This window comes from Venturia canescens, chromosome 6 (genome assembly GCF_019457755.1).
Source record: "Venturia canescens isolate UGA chromosome 6, ASM1945775v1, whole genome shotgun sequence".
In the NCBI taxonomy this organism is placed as follows: Eukaryota; Metazoa; Arthropoda; class Insecta; order Hymenoptera; family Ichneumonidae; genus Venturia; species Venturia canescens.
Window position 1 is genome coordinate 6,600,585 of NC_057426.1, and position 19,697 is coordinate 6,620,281.

The 19,697-nt window shown below is 40.4% G+C and overlaps 5 protein-coding genes across 8 annotated transcripts in view; 2 read left to right on the forward strand and 3 right to left on the reverse strand.

Moving 5' to 3' along the window:
- Window positions 1-1,245: 1,245 nt before the first annotated feature.
- Window positions 1,246-6,310, reverse strand: LOC122412367 (uncharacterized). The gene is made up of 10 exons (XM_043421837.1): window positions 5,908-6,310; window positions 5,664-5,802; window positions 4,892-5,168; window positions 4,614-4,820; window positions 3,967-4,521; window positions 3,565-3,825; window positions 3,150-3,449; window positions 2,474-2,982; window positions 2,144-2,385; window positions 1,246-2,007 (listed from the first exon to the last, which is right to left on the reverse strand). Exons 3-10 carry the CDS (start codon window positions 5,096-5,098, stop codon window positions 1,733-1,735), a joined length of 2,556 nt encoding a protein of 851 aa, XP_043277772.1. The 5' UTR covers window positions 5,099-5,168; window positions 5,664-5,802; window positions 5,908-6,310; the 3' UTR covers window positions 1,246-1,732.
- Window positions 6,311-6,874: 564 nt separating this feature from the next.
- Gmppa (GDP-mannose pyrophosphorylase A) lies at window positions 6,875-9,666 on the reverse strand. Of its 4 annotated transcripts, none has more exons than XM_043421848.1 (6): window positions 9,545-9,666; window positions 9,200-9,305; window positions 8,304-8,880; window positions 7,887-8,163; window positions 7,494-7,758; window positions 6,875-7,393 (listed from the first exon to the last, which is right to left on the reverse strand). In XM_043421848.1, the coding sequence occupies exons 2-6, from the start codon at window positions 9,237-9,239 to the stop codon at window positions 7,293-7,295; spliced, it is 1,260 nt and encodes a 419-aa protein (XP_043277783.1). In that variant the 5' UTR covers window positions 9,240-9,305; window positions 9,545-9,666; the 3' UTR covers window positions 6,875-7,292. The 4 variants fall into 4 exon arrangements, with proteins under 4 accessions (XP_043277783.1, XP_043277782.1, XP_043277784.1 ...); XM_043421847.1 differs by having other exon boundaries at window positions 9,542-9,646; XM_043421849.1 differs by lacking the exon at window positions 9,545-9,666 and adding an exon at window positions 9,385-9,484.
- Window positions 9,667-9,816: 150 nt separating this feature from the next.
- bonsai (28S ribosomal protein S15, mitochondrial) lies at window positions 9,817-11,597 on the forward strand. Its single transcript, XM_043421850.1, has 4 exons — window positions 9,817-10,318; window positions 10,468-10,601; window positions 10,687-10,882; window positions 11,196-11,597. The coding sequence occupies exons 1-4, from the start codon at window positions 10,080-10,082 to the stop codon at window positions 11,458-11,460; spliced, it is 834 nt and encodes a 277-aa protein (XP_043277785.1). The 5' UTR covers window positions 9,817-10,079; the 3' UTR covers window positions 11,461-11,597.
- Window positions 11,598-11,670: 73 nt separating this feature from the next.
- On the reverse strand, window positions 11,671-13,724 carry Aatf (Apoptosis antagonizing transcription factor). Its single transcript, XM_043421839.1, has 2 exons — window positions 13,219-13,724; window positions 11,671-13,084 (listed from the first exon to the last, which is right to left on the reverse strand). Exons 1-2 carry the CDS (start codon window positions 13,428-13,430, stop codon window positions 11,767-11,769), a joined length of 1,530 nt encoding a protein of 509 aa, XP_043277774.1. The 5' UTR covers window positions 13,431-13,724; the 3' UTR covers window positions 11,671-11,766.
- Window positions 13,725-15,580: 1,856 nt separating this feature from the next.
- Window positions 15,581-19,697, forward strand: part of LOC122412365 (fibrillin-1-like) — a 92,066-nt gene continuing 87,949 nt past the window's right edge. The window contains exon 1 of the mRNA XM_043421833.1: window positions 15,581-16,063. Within this exon, the coding sequence (XP_043277768.1) occupies window positions 16,006-16,063 (58 nt within the window). The 5' untranslated portion in view covers window positions 15,581-16,005. The remainder of the gene's footprint in view (window positions 16,064-19,697) is intronic.

The following is a 19,697-nucleotide window of genomic DNA, read 5'->3' on the forward strand; positions in this document are numbered from 1 at the left end:
AACGAAAGTGTTCCCGTGCACATGTGTCACCGTTAAAATATAATGAAAAACTTTTTTTTTCAACTTGCTACGATTTCATCGAAATTTCGTTATAAATTCACAATTTCACAGACAACGACCATCGAACAATACATCGTGTTGGTATCGCAGAACAAAAGGCAACTCGATTTTAGGTTAACGTTGTGAAAAACTGAAATCACACAAAGGTCCTTGTTCTCCGAGTTGCGTCATCCCTAAATCTGAGGATGAATTCTCAGTGGGCCACCGCCATCGGGCTCGATTCCCTAATTTCACGGTGATATGGCGCAAATTTTTTCTTTCGTTCACTGACCTATCGAGAGTAGATCACGATACCTACACACAACGAACGTTCGATTGGACGTTGGGAAGGTTATCACCGCTGACTGAGTTTTAATAAAAAATTTGATTTTTTTCAATAAAATTGAGAATCATCATTCATCCGACGTGTGCTGTTCGACGATTTTCTATTATTTCACGGTTCGATGCTTTATCAGCGAGATTCGTATCGAAAGCTCGCGGATTCGTTGTTGTAAAATTCATTTTTAATATGACGTTATGTTTTCATACCAAAGCCCAAATACACGAGTAAAAACTGCTCCGTCTATTTAGCATGGTCACGTAGATGGTATCGAGCCGAAGGGACGTGGGGGGAGCAAGAGAACAGACGTGCCTCGCACTTCCCGCCCCCACCATCGCATCATCTCATTTTTTTTCCTATTCGGTACTCCTTGCACCTTTCCGCCTCCTGCCCTCTGCCCAGCCACAACGAAGAAAAGCGATACAGCTTTTCCGCCACCGAGCGACCGCATCGCCTGCTTATTTTCTCGCCTCCGCCCTCAGGTGCGGCTAGACGCTGAGATAACGATCCTTCAAGTTTAAATGTTCACTCCTCCATCCACTCACTCTCTCTCTCTCTCTCGACTTCATCCATTATTCCTTACCGAACCTCGAGAACTTTGATAATCTCGTGTGTAGACGAGGCTCAGTTCCTAGATGGGATATTATTCTTAGGCAGCCCATTGGAGCATTCAAATTCAATGATTCGGCTTCATTGAAAAACTGGGGGTTCGATTTTTTTATAATTTGAGAAGAAAATTGTATATTTTTACGCGAAGAAACGATTTTTTAAGTATTTCAGCTTCTTTTTTCACTTTTAGTCGTTACATGCGGACGGGGACGGTGGAGCCATAAAATGAGAATGGAAATTTGTCGTGAGACTTCGTGTGAACCGAATCAGCATATTTTTATTGTATGAAAATAATTTCTGATCCATTGAAACGGTGCAACCACCAGAGCCGTATAAAATGTTTTTTTCATTTCAATAAACGATAAGATTAGCAAAAAATGTGACAACGGATTCGGCGAAATTTATTTACAAGGGTAATAGAGAAATAAATTTTTCGCGTTTCGATAATAGTGGAGAAAAAAAGAATCCAACAATAATCAATCACGCAAAAAAGACCCAAAGGTATTTAAAGTTGAAGGGAAATGAGGAATTTCCTATGATCCGTGTGTCGTTAGATATTGAGCATCGAAGGCGTGAACATTTGTAGTTTTGTCCCCCCACCCCCTTGTTGGTTTTTGTTTTTACGTCTACCGCGTGCAGTCTTATGATTTCTCTGGAATTAAGTTATTATTATCACGAGATTTCGAAATCAAAGAGGAAGAAAAAACTTAATGTCCTTATCAGTAAGTATGAAGAATGATAGATTCACAACTTAGTTTCGTGCTTCACCTTCGCTCGCAACAATTGATTGGGTCTCAGAGGACCGTAAGAATTAATCATGTAACAAGCCTGTGGCGATATGGGCCTCGAAGCTACATTTCGCTCCGGTTTTGGTGAGTCGATCGATTCACCGTCTTCGTACGAATTGCAACGTTCGTGCAACGTTTCTTCTCCTCCTCCGCCGAGGCCGAAACCGTTTAGCGTGCGAGCTTGCAGTTCCGAATCCGTTTCCTCCTCGTTGTCAGCACTATCAACATCCCCTTGAACAATCGATATAACCTTCGTTGTATGAAGCTCATTCATTGCGAATTTAGTGATCGCCAACAAGAAATTATACGAGCGAACTAAGAGTCAATCTCAACTTCGGGCCTTTGTCATGAATTACATTTTTCTTACCATCCGAACTATTGGTCGAGGGAAGATAAAATCGCGAAGGTTGCAATTTGCTCGCGGGTCCTCGCCGATCTCTCAGCGGATCGTTACCGTTGTGGTACTTGAACTCGCGTGGAAGCGTATAACTCCTCGGTAATGATATTTGACTACCCTCTATATCGCTGACCTCACCTTCGTCCTCGCCACCCTCGCCTCCCTCGCCTTTGGAGCTGTCATCCTCCGGGGCGTTTCGACACGACCGTAACCTTGGAACGATAAAAAAGCCCCAAAAATTAATCAACCGTTATTGGCTTGACGCAATTTAACTTGAAAAATGCATTAACTGAATATTACTTATGACCGGTAGGCGTCCAGTGGGGAAAATGGTGAGGTAGACAGCGTGGAGCGAGCAGAATTTCGGGGGTGTCCGCTCTGTCTCCTTGCGAGCCTCTCCAAATATAGCCGGACGGATGAGAAGTGGGATGATAAGGGGAGGAAGGCGTCGGTGACAAGAGGCAATGCATTTTTATTGGAGGCCACGAAGTCAATGTTACGCCACCTCCTCCTCCGCTATTCGCATCGGTCAACGGAGCTGGTGACCCCGACAATGGCGAGTTTGGCGATGTGTGAAGTTTCGTATTCGGTGGTGGTCGCTGATTAGTCGCTGACAATGAAGATGAGAACGACGAGGTGGAGGCCGACGGCGGAGGAACCAATTTCCCTTCTTTTATTTCCTCCTGTATTGCTCTCAACTCTCGCAACTGTTGCTGCTTCTTTTCTCGCAGTTTTTCCCTTATGAGATTAACATTGAGCGAGCCGACCGCCGCGTCTATGTCATTCTTCGATACTGCCCACTCGTCTGCCTGGAAAACAAACAAATGCGACAAACCATTTTTAATCGAAACGTATACAATCTACTGGCACCACTACCAAATTTTACAAATTGGATAAAGAAGTTTTAATCGATAAAAAAATGAAAGAAAAAATTGGGGGGGGGGGGGGGGGGGGAACAACAAAAATGATTTCTCACGTGTGTGGAAGCTGAGAGTGGCCTCTTCCAAAATGGTATCAATTGCCGGGTATTTCCACTGCAATTTGACCATTGCTTCGTTTCTCCCATACTCGTCATTAGAGTCTGTTGGACCGGAGGAGGAACGAACGTCGTGGGCTTTTTTTTCTTCCGATTAAGATTAGTGACTGTTGGATTGGCGAAACGGCAATTGAAAACACCGGGGATACCGCCGTTCGTTAATTTCACCTTTCTCGTACCGTTTGCCAGAGTTCTTTGTTTCTCACCACCGTAATCGATTTGTTTCTCATCCGGAATATCCTGCGGATATATGTTAAATAATATTTTATATTTATTCAGCTGGGCCGAGCTCGCGAGTCGGTCTTCGATGTGCTTCTTGTTTTGTGGGCTAGAATAATCTCGGTTGACAATTTACCTGATTCGCCAATGTCGTTACGACGTTACTAGCGGTCATGCGACCACCCGCTTCGTATCTCAGTCTTCTTACGTGAAAATATCTATAATAAAGTCCCATGAAAAAGAGACCGCCGAAAAATAGGGCGAAAAGTATCAAAACTAGGATTATCGGTCTTGGATAAGTCGGTCGGAAAGGCCGAAGATCACTCCCATCGACACCGACGGCCCAGACGCCGACGAGTAAACTGTTTTCCAAGAACATCACCGTATAAAATATAATCTGATTGAAAAGAAATAAAACGGATGATAATGATGAATGGAAAATGAGGTAGAGAATGGGTTACTTTTGCCGCCGCTATCCGCTCGACGGGAGTATTTGATGCTGACTCTTTAGCCGGCTCGCGTAAAAACAAAATCTCACCATTTTTTGTCGATGATTCGTCTCATGAAGATTCACGTATGCGAATACGTATACAAAAGCGAGGAGGGAAGCGAGAAACGTTTTACGTGAAAATGTGAGTTTTTCGCTGTCATGGAATAGACCGTCGGGGGTGAGTATGAGCCAGGTGAGCATGGAGAGCCAATGAAGAGCCATTACGACGAGTAACCATTGTCCACCGTAGAGGGAGGCGTAAGCGACGAGGGCACCGACCCGCGCGCTCACTGTCCCGAGGCGCCAGGCTAGTTGAGTCAAAACTCCGAGCCACGTGAGAACCAAACGTTCCAAATTTCTTAATCTTGCAGCACCTTTACTGAAACTCGCTACGGCCCAACAAACGCTCCATAATGAAAGTCCTGCCGAGACAGCCGTCAGTTCTGCCAACTTGTCACGGTCTTCTCGCAATATTTCTGACTTTATCTCCTTCGATCCATTCTCATCTCCAATACCGATCGACAATAAATATAATTGTAATAGTAACATCGGAGCTGCCTCGCAAAAAGCGTGAATCAATCGTAGCACGCACAATTCTCGTACCTGAAAATAGAGTAATTCAAGCTTAAATGCTCGTGGACTCGACGAGAGGTTCGTATGTCTATTTCGTATCGTCCAATCGATTTCATCATCACCTCGTGCTTCACATACGCCAAATCCACAGGGATAAAGAGCTTAAAATATCTCCAGAGAACACCGATCTGCGTGGAATGGAGTAAAACGACGCACCAAACGGTCCAACTGGTACAGTTTTTTTTCCTTCTCAAATTTTGGCCCTCAATCGTCGTTCCTCCGGTTAATTTGCCCCTGGCGCCCCAGAGGTACCATCTCAAGCTGACGGTCTGAAACGAACACCGTGATGAATCGAAATTTCATTTTCGTTCTATATGTATTATGTCACCGTGATATTTACCTGGGAAATTAGAAGCGCGGATACGACCAGCGCTACATTCGTGGGAAACAACACGGCTGGAGCCGATGGATGATGCGCAAGAGCATAGGCCATAGCCAGATCGAAAACGACGTCGCAAAAATACGAGGCTAGCGATATTATGTTAAATAAAACATCGCACAGCGGCAAAAATTCATGCTGATGTTCGAGCCGTTGATTTTGGGCCATAATGGGCCTCCGTTGCCCATTTGGACCATCCAGTTGACGTTTGACGCCTCGTTAAGGCATTACTGAATTTCTGAAATTATCTTGACATTAGTATTTGCTTGTGTATTTTGCGACCTATCATTGTCACGTGCATACTTCTTCATGCTGTTTTCAGTAGCATGAAGAAGCTCGTGCTTCTTCAAAAGCACACAAAAAACAACAAAACTGGCTACAGAAATTATATCAAAGGATATCAGGGTTCATTCCATATGAAAATTATTTACAAGCGTGAAAACAATGTTGAGTTGAATTGTAGAAATTTTGGTAAGTCCTTTTGTAAAATGATCACGATATAAGGCTGACATGTGCTCAGGCGCTATTGCAATCGTTTATTGTAAGTGTATCTATTTGTTGTATCACATTGAATCAATCATCATGTGTTTGTTGGTTCAAATTATCTTTAAAATCATTTGATATAATAATATGATACACTATGAAGTTGTATGTTCAACAGTCATCTATAATTCCATTGTGTATAGTCCAAAGATAGATATATATTTGCACATATTGAAAAGTTTATACTCACAGCATTCCACAAATGTCATTGTCATATTACAAACGAGCGATATACAATTTGATAATCCCCACTGGATGCAACAGCCTGATTCTCTCCTTTACAATGATCTTGTTGGACCCTCCAATATTTTGTTTCCTTGGAATTTCACCTCAACAATGGAACATTCTTGTTCATCACAAAAATATCTATACCCCTTGATGTGTGTGTACCATTATAATATTCATCATCATTGTCGTCACATTATGATACGTACCGTAAAATAATCGAAAAAATTTGTTATCCTTCTCGAGGGAAAGGTTCATCAAGACGCCACGCAATATTCAATATGAATAATCCGAAATTTCGAAATAATTTCCATGCTTGTCTCCCGCTCTGTTTCTTTCTACCTGTTGATTCGAGATTCACACACTATATATATTTTATTACTTTAGATTGAACGGTAGTGGCGGTGCCTGCATTCTTGCATTTTCTTTCGTATCACTCCTCCTCCTCAACCTTTTTCTCGTTGTGCTGTGGTAAGATGCACCCGCGTCACTGTTGTCACGGTATTACACTACCCAAACCCAATACCCAATACCCAACATCGGATCGGCGACGACGAGTAAGGGTTAAGGGTACCTCTTGGAGCAGTGTTACCTGCACGCCATCATTGAGGAATTTGTCTACTTTTATTCGCTCCTCCTCGCTTTCCCTCTCTCTCCCTCAAAGTGGGGTGGGTCAACCGACAGATGCAATTCCAACAGAGTTGTCCACTCCTCATCGTAATTGATCACGTCAGTTTTTTGGTTTGTTCTATAAATCCATCCAGTCGCACAGTAGTGGTTAGTGTCGCATTTAAATCGAGTGGTTTTATCCTGTGAAAAGCATTTTTCAAACGTAAACCACTGTCCCCTTGACTTTTTATTGTTCACTCGGTAATTCAACATCGATGTACGCAGTACCTCATTTTGAATGTTGGGCAACGGTTGATTATTTAAAAAAAAATCTCACTTCGCGTGAGATACCATTATGTGTATAACTTTTATTTAGGATTGCTTATTATACAGAATTAATTCATATAAAATTATTACTTAATGGTTGAAAGATTCTTATTTGAAGATGACTCTTTTGTGGTGAATTTGCTATCAAATTATTGAGTATTCTCAAAAGTTAACGAACTACATGTGTGCCATGGGTCTGCATGCGTAATTTTTGAGAACAATGAAATCTCGTATCAAAACTTTTATACGTAGATATTTATTTCTGCTTACAAATACATACAATATATTACTGTTATTTTTTGTACGTGAGACGTTCGATACGCGACGCACGCGTGCCCCTCTTGTATCGATATGATACAGATATTTCAATATTTATATATAACAAACATTGTGCAAAGAAAAAAGAACAATGTTAGGATCCTCAAGGATGAAAAAAAGAAAAGAGCAAAAAGGTGACATGACGCAAATCGCATGATCAATTATAAAAATTATGATAGAAATACAGTGTGTCCATTCACAGTATGTACAAAATAATCTGTGGTACAATTCTCATACATTCATTCGTGTATAAATTGTTTCATTGTACCACTTCGTTTCCCTCCAAATATAGCAATACATCAATTGAATTTGGAACTTTATCAAAATTCTTCCAAGGTATTTACAGAATTATTTCATTTTTGAAATTTCTCGTCAACTCTTTGTGCGGTAAAACAATTGAGTTTAAGAGAATTTTTCCGGAAGCCAGGCTCACACTGGTACCTGCGGAAGAATAATCATCATTAAAATTTTCATTTTCACAAAACAATGACCGCTGAGAAAAAGAAATTGAAAAGGAAATAGTAATGAGTTTTCTCCTTACCGAGGATAGTGATGGAAGGATTTAATTTTCCATTGACATTGAAGAGCGGTGGATTTTCCATTTTGGCAAATGGTTTATTCGGATTAGGATCACAGGGAGTGCCTTCGACCCGAGCCCATTCACCTATGGTGCTACTTCTCCCCACTATGCTGTGGAGAACGATCGAATGAGCTTGAATTTGAGCGTCAGCGAGTACAATGGATTCTCGAATTCTGACTCCGGCTTCGATTCTCGCGCACGGCCCTATACTAACGTTCGGTCCAAGCTGCAATTTTTAGACGCATGAATATAATTTTCAACAGAAATTCAAACTATCATTTTCGATAGTTTTTTAACATCCAAACGATCAAATGAGGAATTCGTAGTTCTGACGTATGGTTGATGAGCTATTACCACAGCGCTCGGATGAACGACAGCGGTCGGATGTATGCAAACATCACCAACAACATTGCATACGCCAATTGATGAAAGAGCCAACCTCTCAGGATATTTTTCTCGATAAAGAGCCAAATAATGTCTGTTGGAGTAAATCGCTGATCCGGCTGTCTTAACTTGGGACCACCAATTTTTCACTAGAACAGCATTGAGTTTACCAGTTCCTGCGAGTCTCGTAAGAACGTCCTGTTCCAGGGCTATGTGGGCCGGATCTTTTCCGTTCCCATTTGCTTGACTTTTCATGTGTTTTACAAAAACAAGACAAAAATCATTTACAAATTCGAAAAATTGCGAATTTCAGATTTAACAAATGATTATTTCATTACTGGATGAATAATTAGTTGGATTTATTATTTTTAATGCGAATAAACGTACGAAAGATTGTCCTGTTGATTGCGAGCGTAAAATATTTCAGCCATAGTAGGAAATATTTCAGGTGAAATGACGTAAACTCCGCAGTTGATGAGAGTAGAGACAAAGGTTGAGGGTTTTTCTACGTAATGGGATACTTTGCCATCCTTGGCCATTACCAAACAGCCGTAATTCAAAGATTGTTGTCGCGTCGCTTCAGTGCTCATTATCGTTATTAATGCTTTTGATTCTCGATGAGACTCGAGTATTTCCCTCAAAGGAAAATCTGCACAAACGTCGCCGTTCATAACAAAAAAATGATCCGGCGATCCTGCTCTTATCTGATCTCTGAAGTGGTACAGACCACCCGCTGTACCAAGCGGCGTGAATTCCTGGAGATACCTTATAGTCGTTGTATATTTCTTTGCCATTTCCTGTACAAATTGATGCAAGTCGTTTGCGGCGTACGAACCGATTATGAACACTTCGCTCAGTCCAGGTATTTTTGTACAAGCCTCTATGTGATGCTCTATCATCGGTAAACCTGCTACTGGGAACAGTGGTTTTGGTATGTCCAGCGAAAGAGGACGAAATCTGGTCCCTGGAAAAAAATATTTTCATTGAAAAACATTTCAGTATCTTTCTTCCTCCTTATTTTACCTAGTTGTCTGAGCAACCTTCATCTTTATCTCACATCTTTATCAATCATTTATAGCAAACTTCAAATTGGACATTATTTTCTTAATATTTATTTGCAAGATAGTTAATTTGAACGCTTACATAAATGTTTATATCAGTTGTATTGTGGAATGGAAATCAGTGAATAGGAGAAATTATGATTTATTCAAACTTGTACGTATGTACACGCTTTCGAATACTCTCTGACTTATGTCAACTCTTCAAATAGTTAATTTACTTACCCTTTAAAGGGCCGCCTATTAGTATAACGGCCTTAATCATTTTTCTGCTCAGTCTTTCCACTCAATTTTCAATATTTTGGCGGATTAAAGTGATCGACAATGTTCCCTAAAATAATAGAAAAATATTCGAACGATCCAGTGAGATAAGAAGTATGATGACTAACTATGGACTGCGTGATTGCTACTTGACACGTCGTATGTTGCTGTTGTTAAACGCATCCACAGAGAGAATCGTCTGTTATCTCTGTTATCGTTTTTTTGAGCAAAAAATAATAAAGACATAGAAAAATTAAGATCCCCATGAAAAAAAAATTGACAAAAATAATAACAAGGAAATTGTACTACTGCTTGTTTCCCTGTCTCCACTTTTCGATGAATCCAGTGTTATTTCGTCGAGCAATTGAAAAAGAACAAGATCACTTGTTGGTTCCGCCATTTTGTAATTGCACCAAGTCGAACATGACGTGAACGCAACCAGCGTCACCGCGTTTACTTCAAATCGAACACGTTTTAGCGTTATTATAGCGCTATTAACGCTGTCAGCGTTCAAGTAGAATGTACCCAGAGCTTTATTGTTGATTTTGTTATTGTGTTGAAAAGAAATGTTGGGAATTACGAAATTTTGTTAAGCCGTAGGGTCGATAGAAAAAAAAAGTGATTTGTGGCGCTGGTGGCAAGATTCCAAAACTCTTAACATGCTTGTTGATCCCACTTCTTCATACCTGGTTTACCAATCACTATAGTCATGTTTCTATGGCTATAACCTCCAAACTCCGAACGTCGGGACGAAATATAAAATTACGTAGGTTTAGTGTTAGTTTTTAATGATAAAAATCATCTAAAACGATTTAAAAATAGTGTCAATCGTATCGAATGAAAAATGAACGCGCTGGCAAGAACGTTGCGGTACGTGCCGAGCGTTGTTATCAATTTAGTCCCAAAAAACGGAGGAATTCTCTCTAGAACAGCAGCTTTCAAGAGTAATTTGAAGATCAAATGGGTGAAACCACGAAAAATTGCTTCGACAATGCCCGAAAAAAGTGGAGATGGTGGTTTGGAACTCGACGTGAAGCCTCAGGATTACGTTAATAGATATGAACAGTCGAAAGAGCTTGTGGAGTAAGGAAACTCACTTTAAATTTCAATGTTTACGCAACTTTCAATACATAACCTCCCAAGTTTCTGAAAACTATTTTGATAGTTTTACTCATTGAAATTGTATTCAAATGGTGATTCACTTGAAATGGTTCGTACAATACTGTTTTCAGCGCCAGTGATATCGTCAAGAGAATGTTCACTCTAGAATTTATGCCACGTAGAGAAACGCGCAACAAAAAACGTGAATTGATACTGGCAATGGTGCAACGACACAGAGCTGATCGAGGATCTATGGAATCTAGATGTTGGTCAATTTTGGAAAATACTTGATATAACTACATTCTCCCTACATTAATTAATATCTTCATTTCAATCTATTTTTTTTACAGTGGCAGCTATGACCGCTGAAATATTGTACTTGCAAGATCACTTGGCAGTTTATTCACATGACAAGCAAACAAAATTCTTTCTCAAGGAACTCATAGAGAAGAGAAAAAAATTTTTAGGCAAATTGCGAAGATGGGATTACAAACGCTTTGAATGGATTTTAGAGAAACTCAATCTTACTTACAAACCTAATCCGCCGTTCGTATATAATATATTCTATAAATCGATAAGTGAAAAAGTATCAATACAGAGTGCCATTTTCATTTTTGTGTTTGATCTTGATTCTTGAATTTAATGCAAAAATTCACTTTACAGTTACACAAAAGTTATTTCACAATACAGTGAGAAAAGATGTCTTGTTGCTTATTTTGGATGATATCAAAGTATTTCATCATGTACAAATAATTCAGCTCGTACAATTTATATAGTTAGACGATTACATCGCACTGTTCCCAAATATCAAATACTGTTTTGTCTGATAATGTACTCTTATGCAAATTGTTTTTTCCAGTTTATACTTCAAAGTTACAAGGAAACGATCAATGAGGATGCTGACCAAACGCCATTGTGAGAAACTGAAGCTGAATAAACTGATGGAATACGGTGCAGAGTTGCGGCGACAACAGCCTGACTTCTTTGAAGAAAAAGCAAAGAAGTTGGAGTTTATTAGACAGGAGGAAATAGCTTGTGGGCGAGAACCCACTGTTACGGTTGAATTAATTGCAGAAGCCAAAAGGCAGGCAGAATCGTTGAGGAAAGAACAATTGCAGGAATAACGATCAAAGAGGCTTTAATTGCATACGTTTCACCAGTATCAGAGAAGAAAATAACTTTCAAATTCTCTACTCCGAATGTGAAATGAACCAATTATGCATTTTTCTTCTGATTGTTAATAAAATTGATAATGTCTGTATTTAATGTTTACTTTGTCGAAGCAACCAATTTTCAGATGAGAAAAACTTCAAGATTCCAGACAAAGTGAGAACTTCGACACAAACATATTATTTATTTGCTTTTACCTAATACAATTATTATTTACAAGTCTCTTGGTAATACAAATATCGGACTTATGTTAAAACACATTACATGTCAGATTCTTTACTAACGGTTGTTTCTATATCGGTGGATTTGATTTTACCAAAGAGCGAATTGTATAATTCGTTTTTAGCCAAGTCGGACCAGTTGTCGTTGGAGTTGATGGGAGCCATAAAATTGACTAATTTCGAATGAACATCGTAACGTAAACGGCGTCCCTTGGTTGCTCTCGTATCAATTTTTCTTTTCATTTTACTTCTCATATTCTGCAGAGCTATCCATTGCTTACTCAGTTGCACAGGATCTGTGACATCGGAGGATTTATACTCTATCAATTCGCGCAGGAGTTGATGATAGAAATCGTCGTCGTCATAGATCTCTGAATCGTATTCTTGAGTTCTTCTGCCGTCTTCGTCATGTGGGAATTCTTTACCCAGAATATCGTATTCAGATCTTTTAAGTTGCGTCCTTTTGACCAATTTGGCTTTATCGCCAAGTACAAAATCGATTTGTTTGACTATAGCTTGACTGGAACTTTTGTTCAAATTTCCACTCGCCACGCGAGTTTTATCGTTCCATTTTTGAATTACGGAATTTCTGTAGTCACGATAAATTCGATGATTTTGAGCTATCAGTTTCTCGTATTCCTCAAGACTTTTTTTCTTTTTTTTCTGCTGCGGCACAGTTTCCTCCACCTCGTTCCCTCCGTCTGATGAATTTTCGTTTGTGTTTTCTTCTCCCATTTCGTCTTCAGTGTCGGAGCAAATTTCTTCGTCCATATCCTCAGCTTCTGCTATTTCATCTGCTTTTCTTTTTTCACCAGTTTTCAGAGTTTTAGTTTCTGGATAATTACCCAAGAGATTATTCTGTAGTTCCAGCAAATTGTCCAGTAGTGAACTAAGTTTGGTTGTTCCATCATTGACATCTTTTTTGAAACGATTGTTACTTCTCAATTGTGCATGGACATCATGCTGCGGCATTTTGTTACTCGTTATCAAACATTTTTGTAGCTTTATCCTCATTTCAAGGAGATTTTCCCAAATCTTCAGCTGCTCTCTAACACAGTTGCCTTTCGCTACTTCTGCACGGACATTAGTTGGGATTATTTCCTTGAAATTTGCCTCTCCCACCCTATCGCGGCGCAAGGGATTATCTTCGTCAATCTCTGAATCATCAGCTCCATCGGATTCAAACCCTTCGCTGCCAGAATCACTTTCTTCCTCATCCATTTCTTCTTCTTCAGATTTTGTGTCCTTGCTACTTTCATCGTTAGAATTTTCTGATTCATCATTGTCAATTTCGCTCCCCACACTGTCGTCCTCAGATTCGTAAATGTCTTTTCGCGATACTTTTTTTCCTTTATATCTAAAATTGAAGAACAGATTTTCAATTGAATGATTCTCACTCGAATTGAAGGGTTGACTCGAATAGTTAACGATTAAATACGTTCAAACAATATCCACTTAGATTTTTTGATACCTTAAAATGAATAGACTTACCTTTTATCAATCTCATCTAGAAGATCAACGTTTCGTTTCCTGAACGTTGATGATACTCCGGCATCTTCTTCGGACTCTGTTTCGTCGTAATGTTCAACAACTTTAGCCTTTGTTTCTTCGTTCTCATCGTCAGAACCGAACACCGTAGGTGCCGCAGTTACTAAACTACTAATCTTCTCCGCCAAAGTTGGCTTCTTTTGTCTCAATGCCATTTTCGTAACTTCAATTACAACATGGATTGTTACTGTTCGAAAACATAGCCGAAACACGTGTGTACATAAATATAACCTACACTGCGGGGCGGAAGAACTGGGTTTTTAAAAAAACTCCGTGACGAGAACACTTTTTCGTAGCGGTCAGTAACGGTGATCTTGGGAAATGAAAAATTATCTCTCATCGACGAAACTCGACCGTCCCTGTAAATTTCGTTCTTGCTGGAAGCAGCCGATATTACAGGTTTGTTCCATCCACGGATAAGTTGGTTCAACACACATTTATGAGCACATCGCAACGACTGCACAATAAAAATAAATAATTTAAACAATGTCTACCATTATGTAACGTATCTATACTAGAAAAGTTTTATCACATGAATTTTCTATCATTTTACGTCATCTTACCTTTGTCATCTTTGTTGGTAAGGTAGGTTTCCAGGTTGACCACTTTTATGAAAAATAAAGCACGGATAATGTATAATGGATGATGGTAATTTTTTAATGGTTTAATGCATACTTTGTGAATTGATAAAATTATGACAATCGGTTGGTAAATGTTTGTTCAATAAAAATTAAATTTATTTTTCAAAACTGAAACAATCTGCAGGCTCGGCCGAGTTTCGTAGGATAAGATTTTATTTCCCGCATTGACCGCCGCGAAAAAGCGCTCTCACTACCGATTCTCTCCGGTTGCGAAAGTTTCTATTACTGATCTTTGTCGACCGAACAGAAAGATATTTTGCAAGACGAAAAGCTTCTACAATAAATAAATAAAAAGATAGTGGTTCACGTTTTTCTTCTCGGAAGATCAGTTCCATGGATTTTTCAGCTGCAGATCGTGCCGAAAAATGGAAGGTCAGATGAGATATTTTTGTAGTAAAAATTGCATTTTATTGATCAAAATTTGACGAAAAGAACATCAATGTTACTCCCTGAGGAACGAACGTTTCTTTACACACGATTTTCCCTTCAGTTTGCATACATTGGTCAGTGGAATCACTGATTCCAAGTTCAAACTAAAAAATTGTAAATAAATGAGTTTTTGGTCGATCCCCATTGTGAAAATCCCGAGCAATTTTCTGAGCTGTATTGAGACTGTGAATAAGTTCGTGATTCGTGATTTTTATACCGAAAAATGTATTTTTTTCTCTGAAACGTTAGAAATTTCGACTATTCGTGTCCACAGGGTGTTTCAACACTTGACAAATGAACGGTAAAAGAACTTCGATAACGAAGAGGTAAACAATGACGTGTTGTAAGCACTCAGGAAAAATAATGCTCAAAAGACAGTTCGACATTGAATATAAGAAGATTCGTGCTCAACCCCACCATACACTCAACTTTTTGAGACTTCGGCCATGATAACCTTGTGTACATTTGAAGCGACACTTTGTTTGCCACGCGTGTTCACGTTTCTACAGGATTTGTTTACGTTTTTTCGTTCTCCGTTGCGATCATTTGTCTCGTATTTTTTCGCACGCGCACAAAGTATTATTACTATCGATTAGTTACGGGAATCGTTGTTTTTTCAAAGGAAAATTTACGAATGACACTGAATATTAAAAAGTGAATAAACGAAGAGGTTTATCGGGAAAACACGAACGAATAAATCGATGCACGAATAAATAAGTAGAAATGACACCGCGTGCAAAGAAATTAAAAATGAGTGAATTGGAGATGACAAACGCTTATTGCGGATGGCCCGGTGTCGCAGTTAATGCTCCGAGGCAATAGACATGGAAATAAATTGACCGCGCGACCTGTAAACAAATGCGATTTCGTTGTCAGTATTAATTTACCTCAGGAAAGTGTACTTTTTCGTGTTCGTGAAGGAGGTGCGAGATTTGTACGCTGTAAAAATGAATTCTTCCAATGATACCTTACAAACTATAAGTCAGTGCTATACTACAGTCCTACAACTGGCTGTTGATGCTGATCACGAGAATCTGGTAGGGCTGCCCCGAGAGAGAAGTCAGAGATTCTCTTCGGGAAGTGAACGAGACCGGCGAGATTCAGTCTCGAACGGTCTGGCACACGCTGCCAAGCGAGCGAGCCGGTCACCGACCAACTAACAAATAAGATTTTTTCTCCCGGTCGATTGTTTAAAAGCGATTGTAAAAGCGACGATCTGAGGGAGGGAGGTTGAGGGATGGAAAATGAGGGAGGGACGGAGGGTTAAACGAACATCGAGGCAATAAATAATTATCGATTTTCAAACGAATTTTCGTCGGTGAAAAATTCATCGGAGCGCAAGCAAAGTAATCTTGGGAAACCCACGCGAAACCGGGGACGTGTTTTCTCAATGAAAAGTCGCGGCTGAATGGAACTACGAGTGTTACCGGTTTGTCGAACTCGGCCGAATCGTCGCTACGGTTACAAGACCGTTTTACGTTACGCAAAAGTAAACCGGTGGCGAAGGAATTTTTCGCGGGGGTGGTGATTTTTGCGTCTGGCAAAGATCGTTACAGTGCAGTGATCGGCTAAAAGTGCGATAAGAATTTTACGTAACTTCTACTCGCCCCGGCGTCGCGCCCGGGAAGACGGGAATTTCTATACTTGGAAGCTTTCCAAAATGGCTAAAATCGCGATCCTATTGCTGGGCCTACAGACCTTCGGCTGCTTCGTTAATGGTAAGCAAATTAGCGGAAAACGAAGCTTGATAACCGAGGCAGGCGCACATTTATAATTGGTGCTTTTCGCAAGGTGAGCACGAGCTCGATGCTCCTCGCTCAGGATTTTATGCTTTTCCGGAAACGTCGCTTTACCACGAGCAAGAGCAGGCGTGTTTACGGAGAAACTTTTTGCTCGATTGTACGAGCACGCGGCACGTGGTGGGGAGCACCGCTTCTGGCTTTGTTTGGCATTAACGTAGGGCAAACAAACGCAGGGGTGGAATCGCATCTAAAAACAACACGACGTAAAACTTCTTCTTATGCATTCATAATGAAGTCTGCGCTCTCCCGTTGATCCGCCCCGTTCCTTCCCTATCACCAAAACATGCTGCGATAAAACGATGTTTGCACGCGGTTATTTTTTATCGGCGGCGGTGAGACTACAAATTTTTGTGGTTGCCACAACGACGAACGATTATTAACAGGAATGAAAACACTGGCCAGCGATTCGCGCTCGTTCAATCCTCTCCATTATTAGCTTTGACGAAGTTCTCTTTTTCTTCGAATTAACGGTGAACTTCCGGCGCATCTACGTCTGCGTAGAAACGTTATTTTCGTTGGGAAAATATCTGGAGGCTTTAAGGGGTTGAGACAATCGTTTATGAGGGGGAAATTCGTCGTGGTGGGAAGAGCTTTGATGGTTGACACAGTGATTTTGGGGTGGAATGGGAATTGATAAAAATATTGTTTGGAAGAGCACATTTTTCTATGAATCCAGTCAGAAACTTTTTTCATCCAGGAAGTGCGCGTTGTATGCCTCTTTTGTTTGAATGATTTTCTTTTGAAAGAGTTAACGCGAAGCAACTCGGAATGTTCCTATTAAACTTTGGATCTAAATGTCTTTTTGAAGTAATCCCGGAGAGCAGCAATGGGATGAAAATTATTTCGGGGACTGAAGCGTTTAAACGCGAAGTTGATACAGTCGAGGCATTGCCAAAACTGGCAAACTTCATTAGGAAGTGCATGCTCTCAGTGTGTTTCTCCGACTAACTTGTCTGCGCGGACTTTCGTGGTTGGAACGCAGCCTGAGCCACATTCCATTTTGTCATAGTTCACGCGACTTTCGACGTCGGCAAGCATCAGGAAAACACTTCGATAATGGAGGAGCCTGTGTTTGCTCAGCGACCGAAAAGGTGTGCTCCGACCTTTTGTGCTCAAGCGACTTTTCTTCTCGTAAAGAGAACACCCCGACAGAGAGGACTGTCGCCAATGTTTTAAGAAGATAATAATAAGTGGGGGAAAAACTTGTTGCTAATTGAAACCGATTGGCGGTGACTGAAGGTGATTTTGAAGATTTTTACCAAAAATATTTTTATTTCCAAGTCAATTCTGAATGAACATTTTTTAATTCCGTATTTTGCTGTGACGAAGCTTTAAACTGTGCTATTTTTTTCTAACATAGTTCACCAAGAAAACGTTGAAAAATTTATGTTTTGCCGTTTTATGCCGTTTCGCTATACTTGCTACTGTTTTCACAATTTAAATTTACAGTTGAACATGGCAAAATTTGAGGAGCTCGAACACGAGCATCGATCATACGCCAAAGTGTTTAGAAATTTACTATGGTAAATAACTGAATTTCATTCGCGATTGTACGATAATATACCGGTATACATGTGTGCCGATGCATTTATTTTGACATCACTCATCAATTTTCATCGACTCGCTTCACCAAAAATTACTATGTGTGTTCGTAAGAATTAATAAATATTACCGATATAGAAGCCTACTTCTATGGCACCATAATAGTTTTTAGTGAAATTTTCTCTCCGTGTAATTGTCATTTGAAGAAATATTCTCATTGCTGCCGAATACGAATTGGGACCTAACACGGAGGCGTGGCCTAATTTAATATGGCGCAGAGGGGGGTGCGATCGCCTATTAATTATAAATATTTACCGTAGATAATGGTAGTTTTTTTTAACAATAATTGATATTTATTACGACTTCCATTAATTGTTTAATTTCATTCAAAAACATTAATGGTTTGAAAATTCAACTCCAGATATGTCTCAAATTTTGTCAGGTCCCAACAGCCAATTGATTCGTAGATTTGTGTTGTTGTAGCTCGAGCTGCAGATGACTCTTATCGTTGGAACTCATTAATCAGAACCTCACTTCATTGTTGCGAGAATTTTGAGGCGTGCTTGTAAACTACACTCGAACTTTTTCAAAACGAAAGTAAACAATTGCTCATTCGCTTTTCCCGAAAATGGTGAATTTTTACCGTAAATTGAAGTGTACCACGAAGCAGCTCTTGACAACCAATTACCCATTTCGATGATTACCGAGCAAACGGGTAATTGTTGCTATTAAGGAGGCTCTGTTTGGGAAGCTCTGTTGCAACGTTCAGTAGGTTTTAATATACATTGATGAAAAAGTATTGATAAGCTCAGTCGTAAGTAAGAATGTTGAGCAATCAGAATCATAATTACAATGGAGTGTGCGGTGAAGCTTCGTCGTCGGCTTTTTTCTCTGATCCTCTTCCACCGCCGCGCCGCTCCCTTGCACTCGTCTCGCCCAAGAAACTTTCGTGTTTCTTTACTTTTTCTTTTCAGTTTTATTTCTCAAGCCCTTTTTTCTCCCCCGAGTGTTTCCAGCGTTTCTTTTATTTAATTCTTCTTCGTTTTTCCCCGCCTTCGCGCTTCGTCGAGCGACCAATCGCGTGTGCATACAATCTGCGCGTTACGTCTAAATATAGCGGATGCCCGTGTGTATGCACGTATGTATTTGCTTTATGCAAGAAAGAAGTTACAAAAGGGCTGAGCTTTTTGTCGTTTGCTCGCGCCCGAGTTTGCGCTTCAGACCAATAGTTCAGGAGCTGTGACAAAAGTATTTCGCCGCTCTAGATCTGCTGCTCCGGGCTCGCGTCCCTCGAGGCTGATGAGGACTGGAAAGATGGAGAACGACTATTAGCCCAGCCGTGTAGGTCGCAGACAAATACTTTGAATTTAAGGCAGCTCTTCCGGGCCCTCCGTATTTCTCGGGACCATGGTTGGCCACTTTGATGTTTCACTGAATTCGAGGAGGGAGAAAATATATCTGGAATCGTATCGAGCTCGAGTTGCAGTTCAGTTCGCATCGCACCGCAATTTCCTTCTGGAATATTCTTTTTCACGGATCCCCTGGCCGCACTTTCTTCTTTCCTAAACAGCCGTGCATTCTCCCTGCAGTTCTCTAGTCTTCGTTCTCGATTTTTCTACCTTTCGTTTTCTCTCGCTCACGGTGCCTTCTCCAGTTCGATTACCACCGAACACCGCGAATGTAGTAGCCCCCAAAGACGTCGAAACCACAGAAAGGTTTCCTGTGGTTTTGACACGGAATTCACGGCCGCCGGGTCCCCCCGCCCCGAAATATTAAAAAGCATTCGCGATTGCGCGAGAAGAGTTTTAAAACTTTGATATTTTTACAACTTTTGTTCATCTCGCTGCGGGACGATCCCGTGTGACGGATTACATTCGCACAATCCCAAAGACTACAACACTCAACAACGTTGGGTAACGAACGATCGTGCGCGGAGAAAAAATACTGTCGAGTCCGAAGCGACGATTAGTTTTGTTTCGATTCCTCGTTTTCACCCTCGTTCCAATAA

Excerpts from the sequence above, each read along its gene's own strand:
- LOC122412367 (XM_043421837.1), bottom strand. The coding sequence starts at position 5,098 with ATGGCCCAAAATCAACGGCTCGAACATCAGCATGAATTTTTGCCGCTG. Across the intron at positions 3,450-3,564 it reads TAACGACATTGGCGAATCAG|GATATTCCGGATGAGAAACA; the intron begins GTAAATTGTCAA and ends ATATATCCGCAG. Across the intron at positions 2,386-2,473 it reads TGGACGCCTACCGGTCATAA|GTTACGGTCGTGTCGAAACG; the intron begins GTAATATTCAGT and ends TATCGTTCCAAG.
- Gmppa (XM_043421848.1), bottom strand. The coding sequence starts at position 9,239 with ATGATTAAGGCCGTTATACTAATAGGCGGCCCTTTAAAGG. Across the intron at positions 7,759-7,886 it reads TCGTTCATCCGAGCGCTGTG|CTTGGACCGAACGTTAGTAT; the intron begins GTAATAGCTCAT and ends TAAAAATTGCAG. Across the intron at positions 7,394-7,493 it reads TCCTTCCATCACTATCCTCG|GTACCAGTGTGAGCCTGGCT; the intron begins GTAAGGAGAAAA and ends ATTCTTCCGCAG.
- bonsai (XM_043421850.1), top strand. The coding sequence starts at position 10,080 with ATGAACGCGCTGGCAAGAACGTTGCGGTACGTGCCGAGCGTTGTTATC. Across the intron at positions 10,319-10,467 it reads CAGTCGAAAGAGCTTGTGGA|CGCCAGTGATATCGTCAAGA; the intron begins GTAAGGAAACTC and ends TACTGTTTTCAG. Across the intron at positions 10,602-10,686 it reads AGGATCTATGGAATCTAGAT|TGGCAGCTATGACCGCTGAA; the intron begins GTTGGTCAATTT and ends TTTTTTTTACAG.
- Aatf (XM_043421839.1), bottom strand. The coding sequence starts at position 13,430 with ATGGCATTGAGACAAAAGAAGCCAACTTTGGCGGAGAAGATTAGTAGT. Across the intron at positions 13,085-13,218 it reads CTAGATGAGATTGATAAAAG|ATATAAAGGAAAAAAAGTAT; the intron begins GTAAGTCTATTC and ends CTTCAATTTTAG.